Source organism: Hevea brasiliensis, chromosome 10 (assembly GCF_030052815.1).
Source record: "Hevea brasiliensis isolate MT/VB/25A 57/8 chromosome 10, ASM3005281v1, whole genome shotgun sequence".
Lineage (NCBI taxonomy): Eukaryota > Viridiplantae > Streptophyta > Magnoliopsida > Malpighiales > Euphorbiaceae > Hevea > Hevea brasiliensis.
Window position 1 is genome coordinate 1,134,814 of NC_079502.1, and position 14,822 is coordinate 1,149,635.

Genomic DNA, 14,822 nt, shown 5'->3' on the forward strand with positions numbered 1-14,822 from the left:
CGGAACGATCTCGGTAAAGCAGAAGCTGAGAAGAATGAACTCTGACAAGCTACTCAAAGTCAGGGATGAAGTCAAAAAGCAGTATGATGCTGAGTTTCTAGAAGTAGTCAAATATCCTCAATGGATAGCTAACATTGTCCCGGTAATGAAGAAAGACGGAAGAGTCAAGGTATGCGTTGATTACAGAGATCTTAATAAAGCAAGCCTGAAGGATGATTTCCCTCTCCCGCACATAGACGTGCTAGTAGACAATGCCACAGGATTGGGCAGATGTTCAGATATCGATGGAGCGTTCAGGTACAATCAAATCCTCATGGATGAACAGGATAAGGAGAAAACCGCTTTTGTCACTCAGTGGAGGGTATTCTGTTATTGGGTCATGCCATTTGGCTTAAAAAATGCAGGCGCTACCTACCAACGTGCTTTGGTCACATTATTCCATGACATGATGCACAAAGAAGTGGAGGTGTACGTGGATGATATGATCATCAAATCCAGGGAAGGAGAAAGCCATGTGCAGGTGCTAAGAAAAGTATTCGAGAGACTCAGGAAGTATCAGCTAAAATTGAACCCTGCCAAATGTGTGTTCGGAGCTAAATCTGGGAAGTTGTTGGGATTCATAGTGAGTGAGAAGGGAATAGAAATAGATCCAGACAAAGTTCGAGCTATTCAAGAAATGCCATCCCCAAAGACAGAAAGGGAGGTGCGTAATTTTCTGGGAAAGCTGAACTACATTTCGAGATTTATTTCCAACCTCACTGCTAAGGCTGAGCCTATCTTTAGACTACTCCGAAAGAACGACACCGCTCAATGGGATTCAGTTTGCCAAGAGGCTTTCGAGAAAATTAAGCAGTACCTGTCGAACCCGCCAATATTGGTTCCTCCGATGGCGGGAAGACCGTTAATTCTATACATGGCTGTCCAACAGAATTCAATAGGATGTGTTTTGGGGCAGCATGATGACACTGGTCGAAAGGAAAGAGCCATCTACTATTTGAGTAAGAAGTTCAATGATTGTGAGTCAAGGTACTCTTTCCTAGAGAAAACTTGTTGCGCATTAGCCTGGGCGGCAAATCGACTTAAACACTACATATTGAATCATAAGACATGGCTCATCTCTAGGATGGATCCTATTAAATATGTATTCGAAAGCCCATTTGTGCCGGGAAGGATAGCCAAATGGCAGGTCATACTCTCTCAATATGACATTGTCTACATAACCCGGAAGGTAGTAAAGGGTAGCGTAATCGCTGATCTTTTAGCAGAAAACCCAATCCAGGATTATGAAGCCTTGGATTTTGAATTCCCTGATGAGCATGTTAATGAAGTCGACAGCGAAGAAAAAGAGCCAGCTGATGTTTGGGAAATGTATTTCGACGGAGCTGTTAATTTGTCTGGTAATGGAATTGGGGCAGTACTGGTATCACCCGATGGGAAACACTTCCCAATAGCCATCAAGCTAAGGTTTGAATGTACCAATAATATCGCAGAATATGAAGCTTGTGTAATGGGTTTACAGGCCGCCATCGAAATGAAAGTCAGGAAGAGAGTTCTTATCCGAGATCCATCATTCAAACTTTAAATAGAGTATCCCCAGAGATCGGAAAAGCTTTTACCCGGATTTTCTCAAATTTAAACTAAGACAGCACAATACGCAAAGTAACCCCCTAAATAAAACTGATACGCAACACCAACTCACTAAGGGTCGTCTCATTTATTTATGTATCTGGGTAACCCGAATCAGTGAAAAATCAAATATTCCCTTTTATCAAAGGGATTAACATCTTCATCCTACCCCCCCCCCCCCTAACTATCGATTTTAATAAAGAGCGTAAGGTTAAATCTGCTCACCCTCATTGGGACAAGGTGGGGTGCCTAACACCTTCCCCACCCGTTTACGGATCCCGAACCTAGAATCTCTGTTTTTGAAGTGGTTTCATTTTAATTTATTTTCACAAATGGTTTTCTTTAATTTCCCTCAATTAAAATGGCGACTTCTCACTCTTTTCCACTTCGATGAGTGTTCGTCCAAGCGACCGCAAAATACCTTGCGACAATCAGGGACACCTGTCATGTGACATATGTATCACGTGAAAATAGAAAGGGTGGGTTTGAGGCTTTGGGCAAAATTGTACCAACGGAAAATCACAAAAATACATACAGCAGTCTTTATGATAGTTAAAAAAAAAAAAAAAAAAAAAAACCAGTGTGTGTGTGTGTGTGTGTGAGAGAGAGAGAGAGAGAGAGAGAGAGAAAGAGAGAGAGAAAGAGAGATGCAACAAAAACTTGTACTTGAATTCTTGACAAAATAATGCCTAAAGAAAACTTTAAGATGATAAAATAAAACCTGCCTCAAATGTTAGATAGTGTAGAAGGCTATTTATGAATTTCAACATACTATGACAAAGCAAAGCTGATCTAGGGACAGCAGCCCCCCGCATGTTAAGGGCATGAACTCCCTGCAAAATTATATTGATTGGATTACAAGCACAAGAGAGGGCAGGTAGAATTTATCAATTTACATCAATAAGCTTCTAGGCCATACTTGGTGCACTTGCCAAGCCCCACAAAGCTGGCGGTCCACATGTTTACAGTGGAAAAGAAAGCGGAAAATCAATTGGTATTTTGTTAGGGCTTTTCTTGAAATAACTATAAACAATGGCCATTGAACCTGAAACACAAACCAAACATCGAATGAACATTGCCTAACAAGTAATTGTGGAAACCCATATATATTTATTATTTATTATTATTTTATTTTAATTAGCTAACAATAATTTAATATATTTATAAAAATATATATATATATATATATATATTTTATTGGATGGTCTGCTTATTTATTTTTAGATATATATATATATTATTCTTGAAATTAAATATATATCTACAATCTGAATAACCCAGTTTAATAATAACTCTTATCCCATTCTACACCTAATAGAACTCTTGAAATATATATATACCCTAATCATCTCTTCTGCTAAACTTTGCTCTCAAAACCTGTTTGTCACCTCCTTTTTCTACAAAATACTCTCAACAGGTATTTTCATAATCTTTTATTTATTGTTATACGTATATATATAAAATAATCTAATGTGCGCAAATAATTCTTAAATTTTTATTTCTCAATTCATCACCTTTGATTATGTTTTCAAAATAAAAAATTCTCGTTCTTTGTTCAATAATGGGTGAATTTGATTTTATTTTCTCTCCTTAAACCGTTACAATTACTCTATAAATTTATTTTTATTCTCTTTGACTATTGGTACTAAATTAGGTTAATCATAATTACTGTGAGACAATAATTTTAAATTTACATATTATATATATATATTAAAAATCATTTTATTTTACTGTTATTTGATATTTCTCTTGAATACTTTGGGTGTGTAGGAGATTCGAATATTCAATCAGCCAATTGAAATTGTCTCTCTTCCATTGAAAATAACTATTGTTTTTGAGGTTCCAGGTGAGTGGTAATTATAGTACATGGCACCGTTTTAGTCCCTTTTAAAATTTTTTAGCATTAAGTTTGTTTGTTATTAAATGAAATTTTAAATCAATATTTTAACAATTATTTTATATATGATTTTCTAGAGTTTTATTTTAATATTGAATTTTATTTCGATTTTGATTAAATAATTGATTTTGTCAACTATCTCTGCATTAGACCCATTAGGATTCCAGGAACAGGCCTTTAATATATTTATATTGATTGATATTTGACTATAAAATTTACCGATGTGTTACACTGAATTGATTTGAGATTGATTTGATCTTATTGACTCTCTGAAACTATTGAAATACACTATTGAAATTGCACTATCAGTTATTATTTGTTATCTGAAATTTTTATTGATTTTGATTAATTTGTACAAATTAATTTTCTATTTTGAATTGGCACTTGTGCTCAGTATCTGTTTCTGTTATCTGGCCCCGCCGTATGGACTATCACGGTATTAGGTTGCATTGTCGAGTCATGCATCATTGCAATTTATGGTTTGCATTAGTATCATATGCATTGATATATGTGAAGGAATATCTAATATCTAGTAATGCGCTTACCATCTGGCCTTTGGTGATGTGGGGTATCATCACCCTGGTGCACTGTACCATAAAATTTTTATTGAATGAATTTCTTTTATATATATGTTTTATGAAGTTATTTTATTAATGATTTTGACAGCATGAGCATGATTTTATTGAATAGAAAATTTATTGTAAAATTAATCAAGCGTCTGCCTGTTCCTATTCTGTTGTGTGCTATACTTATCATTCACTGAGCATCTAGCTCAAACCACGTTTTCTCTGTCTGTTATCTGTTTCAGATCAGTAGAATTCTGCAGCTGATCCAAATATTCAGTCCATTTTCTGGAGAAGGACAACTTTGATTTGTTCTCATGGTATGCCCGAATTCATGTTTTCTCGGGGTAATAATTAGTTTAGTTTATTGAACAGTTTAAGTTTTTATTTGAAATCTGTAGAGACTCCGCAGTTTACCTATGGGATATTTATGATGTTTATTCAGCATTTTGTTTATTTGGATTTTGTCTATTTTTGGGATTAGTAAATGACAATATATTCATTCAAGATACTCTGATAAGGCTTGCATGATTTAAGAATACTTAAATTATGCGCCGGTCACGGTTAAGAATTTTTGGTCGTGACAGTAATATATTTTAAAAAATAAATTGAAGTTCGTGTCATCAAATGATGTGAAGAAGGCAAACATCAGTGACACAAAGATGAACCTCCAACCTGCACTAGTCTTAAGGTTGTGCCAGAAAACTACCTTGTAACTCAAAGCAAATGTCTCAAGTTCTGTAATGCTCATTGGCTCTGCTATATAATTATTATCAGAAAAAGCCCTTGTTTCTAGATCCTTCAGGGTGCCCAATGTTTTAAGCAAAGAAGATCTTTCCTGAAAGCAAAAGCTTCGGATATAATGCAATGACATTTCAAATTGGTACTTTCACCCCACAAAAGCAAAGGGATAACAGATGCTTACCACACAACATGTCAAGTCCTCATGACAAGGATCTGCTGCAGCTGCTGTGGTATGCAAAGCAAGGTCTGAAAGAGACTATATTGTCAAAGAGAATACATCAGATTTTGTAATCCAAAGCATGAATATCTTTTCTTCAGGTAATTTTTCATTTTAGTAAAAAAATATATGGTGCAACCTGAAGCTTCTCCCCTTAAATTTCATCAAGCTTTTTGTTAAGCTCATCTTGAGCTATATCTGTGAAATGAACCAAAAAATCATCCTGAAATAGTACAATTTGATTAATATAGAAGGAATTCAAACCATAAGCAAAGCAATTTGACTCGGCATAACACATGACAAAACTTAATTTCCCACAATGCACAGTAAAATATTAAGGAAGGTTTCAAGTCCCAAGTTCATATATCAACAAATAGAAGTACCTGATCAAGAAGAGGATAGTGCTTTATAGACCACAGCTTTCCCATTAGATCATACTGCAATTAAAAAAAAAATTGTCTTAGGAGATTTGGCGAAATGGAGAGCAGTTACCATGGATAGTCACATGAACAAAACAAAAATACTCAACAAATATGCATGAAAATTTGTTAGTGGTATAAAACTAGGGGTTACCTTTTTTTTAATGAGATTTAAGAGCTCACTGCTTGCAATATTGTAAGCTGCTTTTATGCATTCAAGATACTGATTGTTTGAGCCAAAGCTCATCAATTTGGAATTTTCTGAGGAAGGGACCTAAATATAACAATTCAATCCAGGACAAGGAAAGATCAACACAAGTGTTGAGGGAGAGTGCTTTTCTTGGTGGAAAACTAAGATACCATAAGCAAGGGCATAATAGCATGCAAACCTGAACATTGTGCCCACATTCTCTCATAAAATTTAAGCATTTTCTTGTGGTCAATATTGTTCCAGCAATATTTGCAAAGAAGCTAGGAATTCCTTCTTTAAGGCTATAACGTGACTTCCAGTACTTAGCATCATAGTCCTGTGTAAGGCTCTCCTATAGAAGGAACGAAGTTAGCATCTTGAGCAACTTTAAAACACCTATCATCTTGAACAAAGTAAATATACCTCATGAAGATATTTGTTCTCAGCAATAAAAAATTCACCATAAGGATCATCAATGACTCCTTTGTAGACCCACCTAAAAATACATTTCATTACTATGGGAGTGAGAATCAAAGTAACTGCAAAAGTGTGGCACCATGTGGAAAAAATAAACAGAGAGGATTCTCAAACTGCAAGTATAAAAATAGGAAGAAAAATTAGAAAATCTATTCTGCCTTTTCAAACCGAATACATAACAAGTAACTGCCACTTAAAATAAAACAACAGACTCCAATATAAAGTTACTAAATTGTGGCTTGAACCTGTGAAACACAAAGATAGACCCATGGCTGTGACACAATAAGGACATGATAATGTGATAAATAAGGAAATTAACCCTGAACAACATGCTTAACATAACCATAGAACCTATTTATTTATTTGGATCCATATCTTCCTAGAGTTGACTATCTCCCAAAATCAAAGGCGTGACAGCACAAACACAAATATATTTTTTTTTCCCAACTGTACAATATATATGATCAGAATATGAATCCTAGCTTCCCTGAAGCAACTGATATCCTCTAAAATAGCTAACTATCATACTAACAAGAAAAAAATGAAATGAAATAAAATAAAGAAAAAAAATTGAATCTTTTAAGCAGATACAAGGAGCCCAATGTAACTTTATCATGGATTTCATAATGATAACACAAGAAGTTTAATATGATGCTAAACTCCAATTTAATTTGTACGAATGAATCTTATTCTTAAATTCCAAGTATTGTTAACAGGACAGGGGAAAAACAAAGTCAAGTAGCAAGGAAGATCATTAGATTTATATGCCTGTTCATTTTTTTTTTTTTCACATACATTTTTAAAGCCTAAAGATTGAATAACATGCTTGCACAATTAACCTCTCTAGTATGCCAAGATAAGCACTGCTTGCACATTGTGTCATCTTCTCTAGCAATGATCTCACTGCACTATCACCAGCCATGGCCTTAGACTGAATGTAGCAAAAGCTGTGTTAGAGACAGAACTGAAGAAAGTTCAACTCACAAAGAGAACAGAAATGTTAAAACAGTAATCTATTGACTAAACAAATAAAGTAAATCAGATATGACATTGTACCTGGCTCTGTAGGAGGTTAAGGACTGCAGAACCTGTACAATTACTTGCTGAAGCCTTCTTTACCACAGCAGATAATGCTTGCATGGAAGCCATCAAGGGCTGCATTACATGGAAAAAACCTCTTAAGAAAACATCCAAGAAATGATACATGTAGGTGTAGGACAAACTCAAACCTGACAGTAAAACGACAATCCATGTATGGAAAGTCTTCCAAGTCGAAATTGGTGTTCAAGCTGTGCTACCATGGCCCGGTAATCCTGATGAAGACGTCGCAATAACGTTTGGCTTAGGAAAAACACTCATATTTACTGTGCAAAGAATGTAAGCTTTGAACTGCACCAAAACAGTCCTTTAAAATGGCCATGGAATTCCATGTTTTGTGCTGAAAAACACACACTTATAGCCCAGAAAGCAGGATAGAGTAAACACATGCAAATTCCAGATTATCTATATATGATGTTTTATTCAATTACTCATTACAGAAGCTTAGACATGAGGGTGTTAGGCTTGATTAGAGTTTGAAACATATGAAGGCATTCTTTTTTCTTTGGTTTACATGTAACCCTCTATTTTATATATATATATATATATATATATATATATATATATATATATATATATATATTAATTTTTACTTAGGATTTTGCTGTCTTGTGGCTAAATTGCACATTGATATCGATGGGAGTGGATATTCTACTTAAATTAGAATGAAATGCACATGCAGCATCCACACAGAACATAAGTGAAAGCAAAATATTCAATGGAAGCAGCAAATATTTCAAATACAGACAAATTGGAAAAAAATGCAACATTATTTTATACTCACATAAATTACAGAACAAAAAACCTACTAGAAGAAGTGCCCTGAGTGCAGCAGCGAATGCATGATTAACTACGCCATTCTTGAATTGTGACCGTGACTCAACAAACTGGTCAATCAATAGATAGCTCTCACATAAAGGAAACATCCGATCTGCTAATTACTGAAATAACGTGTTCATCAGTTCAAATGATTTTGAAAGGATTGTTGGTAAAACCACAAATCAATGACATCCATGATACAGAAGAATAAATTCTTCACTTTCTTAAATGGATAAACTATTAAGCATAGGTTTAAGAGTGCTCATCCGGAATTCAAAATGCTTTGTGCATTTTTATTATGAGAATACAAGCATAGACAAATATTTAAATATCCAAAAGTTAAAATTCTAGAAAATAGAAATTTACATCCATTTCCAAAAGTCAAAACCAGGAAATCAAAATTATAACTCCACTGTGGCCATGCTGATCCTCAGAACTGATGGAAACTACAGCAAAAATGAATAAAATACAATACTAAACATGTATCAATTTCTCAATCAACTTAGCAGACCAGCAATTAACAACACAGCCACTTATGGTAACATGCCTAAATGGTATTCAAACCAGGAAGGAAAGGCAAAAAAAGTTAAAAAAAGCACAATATTTCAAGTTGTCAAATTCATGAGGTAGAGTGATATATACCTGGAGTGCCAAATCCGTTGAAGCATCAACCTGGAAAGTAATGTCATCCTCCTTTCTATGGACTCTTTTGATTGAAATATATTGTCCTTCAGTTCCAACTAAAGCATACAGGAGCTCGTTGATGATGAGTTCCTATTTACAAGAAAAACAAAATATCAATTATCCTTAGGAAATTTCCAAAGACAATTCAAAATATGTCTTTCATTCTACCAAGTAGTGAAAATAGTAGATATAAGAGTTGTAATTGCCGCCTCTATGATTGTCTTTGAGAGGACACAAAAAGTAACTTACTTCCAAGAAAACACAGCGTGCTTTTTCATCCAGCAATCTTTAAATTTCTAAACAACCATATGCAATAGAGAGTAAAATGAATTTTCTTTCCCACTATAGCATGCTTTCCCTAACTTTAAAATAAATTTTTCTATTTTGTATTAGCAAAACGCCAATGCAATGTTCAAATAATAACAAAAATGACATTTAGAGAGTTCAAAATAATTATTAACAGGTTATTTATATATAAAATTTCTATATCTCATATAGGACACAAAAAAAAAAAAAAAACAAAAACAAAAACAAAAACATCTGAAAAACAAAACTATTTGAGAGCTGTGAAAAACACCTGAACTGCAGCATCATAGCAACCAATGGCCTTGTCCATTACCGAGCTGCTTAAATACACAAAAACTATATTCAAGAAAAAAAACCTTTATTTTTACAAACATGGTAACTCATCCCACTAAAAATATGAAATTTCAAACAATAAAGTGATTTAGAAAAAAAAAAAAAGGAAAATAGCAAAAATGAGATGATACAAGATAACTAAGACAAAAGACATTGAACCAAATACATGAGCATACATGCCTAAACGGATCCAAGGAGAGTCCCCTTGTATCAGCAAGCCTCGAGGTTCCTTTTGTTTCCTAAATACAAATGGGAAAAAAAATAGTTATCATACAAAAGAATTTTCAGCAAAATAAGGTATCATTCTCAAGAACAACTCTCTCCATTTTCTTAGACAGCAAAGAAGTGGGGGAAAATAAAAATCAGGCAATGTACTTTCCATAAAAGATGATGCATTTGAGGTGACGAGCTCAGAGACAGATAAAGAGAGTATTTATGGAATTTCTACGTCTTTCACTGTAATTGGTGTGATTGTTTGTTTCCCGAGGAAATTGTAAGGTGAAAATAAAAGGAAAAAGAAACGGAAGAATAGAAACCTGGTGGAAACGGCCAGTGAGGAAGGGCCTATCGACGTTCCAGCGAGGCGTTGAAGGACAGGAAGATGACGGTGGCGTTTCCATTTGCAATCTCTCTGTGGCCTGCAATGGCTAGTTCAAATTCAAAAGTTACTCTACAGTGTTCACTTCAACAGTTGAAGCGTTTCTCGGGTAGATCCGGACTTCGTTAATGGATTGGACCTCGGTTCCAGATCTCTCAGGGCCCGAAACACGAAATTGGCCCTTAATTGCACTCAATTCAGCATTTATAATGCTAGAGTTACATGTACCAAACTCAAAAGAATAAATTTAATTTTAGGAAACACTTACAAAAGAAATTGATAAAATTTAATATGAGGGGTAAATGTTGGCTCTGGGTTCATCCTCATCTGGCCTACTACTTATTTCTTCTCTTTTCTTTCGGTTTTAGTTTACCTACTATGCCGCTCTTCCTTTTTCTCCTCCTTTTCTTGTCCTTTGTCTGTCAATTTCTTCTGTCTCCATGAAAACCTCGCCAATAGCAAACCCACCTCCAAATGGTGTCAAGCTTTGACCTTTTGTTGCAAATGGGTACCTTTAGGTGATGTTTCTGAGTGCTTGAGCACTCTTCTTGATGTCACGCAACTCTGACCCATTTTAATTGGTTTTCCAGCCATGGTAAAGCAGCGGCTGGAGGTGGCTCTCTGATTTGCCCATGCCCCGTGGATAAGATCTCTCTTTCTCGTATCTCACACTCCCTAGCTATTCGAATGGAAAGGTACATTTCTTTGATCTTAAACCATACTTTCATCACCAATCTTTGGATGTACAATTTGCTTTTTGCTGTTTTGGCACCATTGTTTGCCTATTTTCGTGTTCGATTATGTTCTTTGTTGCAATCAGTTTCATATCTATGGTCTCTTTTGACTAGAAAATGGTGGATTTGCTGAAAATACGACTAAAATGGAATTATTGTATTGCATCTTAGGCTCTTGATACAATACCAACTAGCTAAATTTGCTTCTGTACAAGAGTGTTAGAAATAGACTCAGAGCTTGGGTCATTAAACCTAATGGATGAGTTCAAGTGAGCATTTACAACTAAGTTCAAACAAAAACCTTCATATATGCTTATTAGTCTTAACAAAAAGGTTAGCAAACCTTTATTAAGCTAAGCTCTAAGTAGCTAGCAAGCTGCTTGGATTATTTGCAGGTTTAAGTGACCTTGTGGCCTAGTTTGTCCTTGCAATGGAATATCTTGGCAAGTTCATCGGAGCACCATCTGCATAATTTTTTGAGAAAATAACAACTGAAATATTAGAGTCATCAATTGCTTTCAAGATTGCTGGCTCCATTTTTTCCCCTCTTTCAAGTCTATTGTCTATAAAAGTGCTAACGCCAAGACGATAAATCACCATAGAGATGGCCAGTAAAAGTGTGGCAGGTATCTGCACTTCTAAAGCCAAGGAACACATCATGTTTTACCGAATACAAGATAGCAGAAGAAGAAGAAATCATATTCAATGATCTTGTATACGGTACTTGGTTCATTTAACTAAGAGAAGGTTGCATTTGTTTTGTATATTAGTGGTAAAGGAAGATTCCATTGTAATTTCCTTAGCCGAGAAAGAGACAAGATTTTTTTTTTTCTTTTTTTTGTTGGTGAAGTCAACTAGAAAGGCCAAGCCCAAAAGTTGTGCCAGAACATAGGATGAAATTAAAAGAGTGTTTGATATTACATATTAGATAAACTTAGGAAGCATTTACCAAAGAAATTGATAAAGTTTAATAAGAGAGCGAGAGTGGAGATGGTCTTCCCATGAAAGGTAAATGTTGCAATGGCTTCATCCTTATTAAAATAATCAGACCTACTACATATTTCATTTGATTCCTTGGAGCATTTGAACTTTTTCATTGGGTTCATCAACCTCATTCTCATAGTAAGCAGAAAAATAATCATAATTAGAACTACTACTTATTTCTATCAGCTTCCTCTTCTTCCTTAATGAAGCTGAATGTGTTGCTGGACTAAATTCATCAACCTTATCCTCTTGATATGACCTGCTATTTATTTCATCTGAAGCTTCCTCTTCTTCCTGAATGACTTCATCCTCTTTATCATTATTAGACCAACTACTTATTTCATCTTCTTCCTTGATGAAGCTTAACTTTTCACTAGTTTTATCAACATCAGCTTCCTCTTCTTGCTCAATGAAGCTGCACGTGTCGCTGGATTCATCTTCATGCTTACTTGATTCATGATCAGTATCACCATTGTAGAGTAGTTGGACCCCACACTTTATAACCATGGAAGAAGGAAAAGGATTTCCACAGTCATCTTTAATGATAAATTGAAATGATACCTCACTATAAGATGGCATGCTGCCTCCTTTCTCCTCAACATGGATATAAAACTCGTTATTGTAGGACATGAACACATGCTTTGTCGATTGAATTATATGATCATCACAATACTCAAACTGAAAGCCTGTACTATTACAATAGTTATCGCCATCATTGGACTTGAATTTGCATTCCAAATTCACCCACATGCAACCATCGACGTTCAATTTAAAAGTAGCACTCACCACAAAACCCAAGAAGTTATGATACCAATTTGAAGATAGAGGAGTAACAATTGAATCTCCAATGCCTTGATGTTGGATCCACTTTGGGATTTTATTTCCAGGAAGGATGACGGTCAATTGCCTTCCAAAAAGTCCGCAATTGGTATAAAATTCCTAACTCCATGCATATAATTCAATATTAGCGATGGTGCTGCAGAGAGAGCCAAAGAGAGAGAGAGAGAGTATATATATTTACATACTTGACGTTGTTTGATTGTTGCATGTGCTAGAAGTAATATTCTGTGTCGCATATGTCTTAGAATGTTTCTACGTTCATATTGATTCAAACTTGCGCAATTCACAAAAACAAAATATCCCCAACCTTGTGTGAGTGCCATTATTGAGTTTGAAACTGCTTGCAGAGATGTGCAATGAGGTGAATTTACAGCTACCAAAGACAGTGGTAGATGTGGCAAAGATAGAAGCCTTAAGCAGCAAACCAAGTGGAGTTCTTGAAGCCTTGAGAGAAGGTTAATGCTTGAAGGTATGCTCTCAATCTCGCTTCCTTCTAGAGATAATATGGTCAATGAAACAAAGGAAGAAAGTGTATTTATAAGCACCGATGGATTGACGTATGGCCCAGATATCAAAAGCTCGTCAAGACGTCCCAATTGGAAAAGTGTATTTGGGAGAATCTTAAGGTTAAGGCAACCAGCCAAAGAAAGTTTCTCAAGACTAGAGAGCGACCGTATTGATGAGGGTATTTCTTCTGTTGTTGTATTTCTTAGTCCTAGTACTTTATACTCTCTGGAATTTCTGGAAACTTTTTTTTATTTTTGTGCAATGAGAGAGATAAAGTAGTTCAAAAGATGTCAAACCTTTGGTACTCCGCAAACTCGTAATCTCTCTACAATATACCAAATCTAATAAATGAAGCTTTTGAAGGCGTCCGATAGAAGGACAAACCTTAACCAAACTTACATATCCTTGACAAATCATAGTCTCCAGGTTCTTTGCCTCACTAAGGTCTGGCATTTCAGTCAAGTGTCTACAGTTATAGCGTTTGATAGCTTTCAAATTTGCAAGATTCTGCTACAACAACAATACAAGAACATAAAATATCTTACTACTCAAACAAAAATAAAAATAAAAATAAAAATAAAACACTATATACAACATATAAATAATTAAATAGAAAAATCATTGTAACTTTACCTGTACTCCATTCCAAAATCTTGTAACACAGTTATCAAGCTCCACGAGTTTCTTAGCATGAAATTGTGATGGCAAACACTTCAACGGATCAAAATGCCATTGCAAATACTTTAGCTCTTTTGGAAGAGATGCAAGACCCTTTGGAAATTGCACATCATCATTGGGAACATATTTGCTCCAAAGGTTGACTTCGTCAACATTTGAATAATGAAATTTGAGAAATTTTATTTGATTCATATTAGAGAAAATTGTGGGAGCCAAATGCAGTGTATTTAAATTTGATTTATCCAGAAATAAGCCTTCAACTGCTTCGGTCCCCTAACCAAGAAAGGAAAATTCAAGCTCTTAGAAATTGTTCAAATGTCTTAAAAACTCTAATACTAATATAAATGGTAACAAAAGATGTGGAAAAATCAAATTGCACTTACAATATTTTTTGTCAATACATGATAAATATCCTCATGATTCCATAACCTACTGCGGTTACCCGGCTCTTTTATACATTCTTGACGAGCAATATCCCTACCCATATCTTGCAGCAAGTCATGCCTATGCACACAGCTATTTGATATGGTAATCAAAGACTTGTCTTTAAGTACTCTTAAGGCAATTTGGGCATGAATATCACAAGCATTTAGCAGACGTTCTATGTGACATATTGGTTCCCCTTTAAAGAAGCAAGCAACGTCAAGAAACATTTTTTGTTCCTCGCGATCAAGCCCATCGTAACTTATTCTCAATACATCTTTTATTTTCTTGTGAGGAGCCCCCTTAAGTTTTCTCAATGCACTTTCCCATTCCTCTTTGTTCTTGCCACGCAGAAATAAACCCAAAATTTTAAGACCTAAGGGGTTTCCTCCTGTTAGCATAATTACAGCAATTACCATGATTATAGGAGATTTGTGTAGCATAATTACAATAATTAGTATGATTATAGGAGATTTGTGTAGCATAATTACAACAATTAGCATGATTATAGGAGATTTGTGTAGCATAATTATAGTAATTATTATTCTTGTCTAAATTAGCTCATATTCTCATGTATAAATAGATGTAATATCTCTGTAAATAAGACACAGATAAATACACAATCCTTTCCTTCATTACTTGTATTCTTTCTTCCAACATGGTATCAGAGCCGTAAAGCTTTTAT

The 14,822-nt window shown here is 35.0% G+C and overlaps 1 protein-coding gene and 2 long non-coding RNA genes across 13 annotated transcripts; 2 read left to right on the forward strand and 1 right to left on the reverse strand.

Annotated features, from left to right (window-relative positions):
* Positions 1 to 2,385: 2,385 nt before the first annotated feature.
* LOC110635421 (gamma-tubulin complex component 2-like) lies at positions 2,386 to 10,036 on the reverse strand. 10 transcript variants are annotated; one of them, XM_058128824.1, is made up of 15 exons: positions 9,910 to 9,929; positions 9,550 to 9,612; positions 9,312 to 9,376; positions 8,693 to 8,824; positions 7,363 to 7,446; positions 7,190 to 7,288; positions 6,973 to 7,064; positions 6,080 to 6,152; positions 5,856 to 6,008; positions 5,621 to 5,740; positions 5,431 to 5,484; positions 5,187 to 5,270; positions 5,012 to 5,086; positions 4,796 to 4,924; positions 2,386 to 2,671 (listed from the first exon to the last, which is right to left on the reverse strand). In XM_058128824.1, exons 3-12 carry the CDS (start codon positions 9,348 to 9,350, stop codon positions 5,202 to 5,204), a joined length of 915 nt encoding a protein of 304 aa, XP_057984807.1. In that variant the 5' UTR covers positions 9,351 to 9,376; positions 9,550 to 9,612; positions 9,910 to 9,929; the 3' UTR covers positions 2,386 to 2,671; positions 4,796 to 4,924; positions 5,012 to 5,086; positions 5,187 to 5,201. The 10 variants fall into 10 exon arrangements, with proteins under 10 accessions (XP_057984807.1, XP_057984806.1, XP_057984802.1 ...); XM_058128823.1 differs by lacking the exon at positions 9,312 to 9,376 and having other exon boundaries at positions 5,187 to 5,245; positions 9,910 to 10,036; XM_058128819.1 differs by lacking the exon at positions 9,312 to 9,376 and having other exon boundaries at positions 4,796 to 4,919; positions 9,910 to 10,036.
* Positions 3,331 to 4,542, forward strand: LOC131169629 (uncharacterized). The gene is made up of 2 exons (XR_009140513.1): positions 3,331 to 3,472; positions 4,332 to 4,542. It is a non-coding gene; the product is annotated as an uncharacterized LOC131169629 (long non-coding RNA).
* Positions 10,037 to 10,522: 486 nt separating the features above from the next.
* LOC110635423 (uncharacterized) lies at positions 10,523 to 13,404 on the forward strand. Of its 2 annotated transcripts, XR_002491147.2 has the most exons (3): positions 10,523 to 10,666; positions 12,877 to 12,998; positions 13,098 to 13,404. It is a non-coding gene; the product is annotated as an uncharacterized LOC110635423 (long non-coding RNA). The 2 variants fall into 2 exon arrangements; XR_002491146.2 differs by having other exon boundaries at positions 12,877 to 13,404.
* The last annotated feature ends 1,418 nt before the right edge of the window (positions 13,405 to 14,822 follow it).

Excerpts from the sequence above, each read along its gene's own strand:
- LOC110635421 (XM_058128819.1), bottom strand. The coding sequence starts at position 9,993 with ATGGAAACGCCACCGTCATCTTCCTGTCCTTCAACGCCTCGCTGGAAC. Across the intron at positions 7,065-7,189 it reads TTAACCTCCTACAGAGCCAG|TCTAAGGCCATGGCTGGTGA; the intron begins GTACAATGTCAT and ends TGCTACATTCAG. Across the intron at positions 5,271-5,430 it reads ACTATCCTCTTCTTGATCAG|GATGATTTTTTGGTTCATTT; the intron begins GTACTTCTATTT and ends GTACTATTTCAG.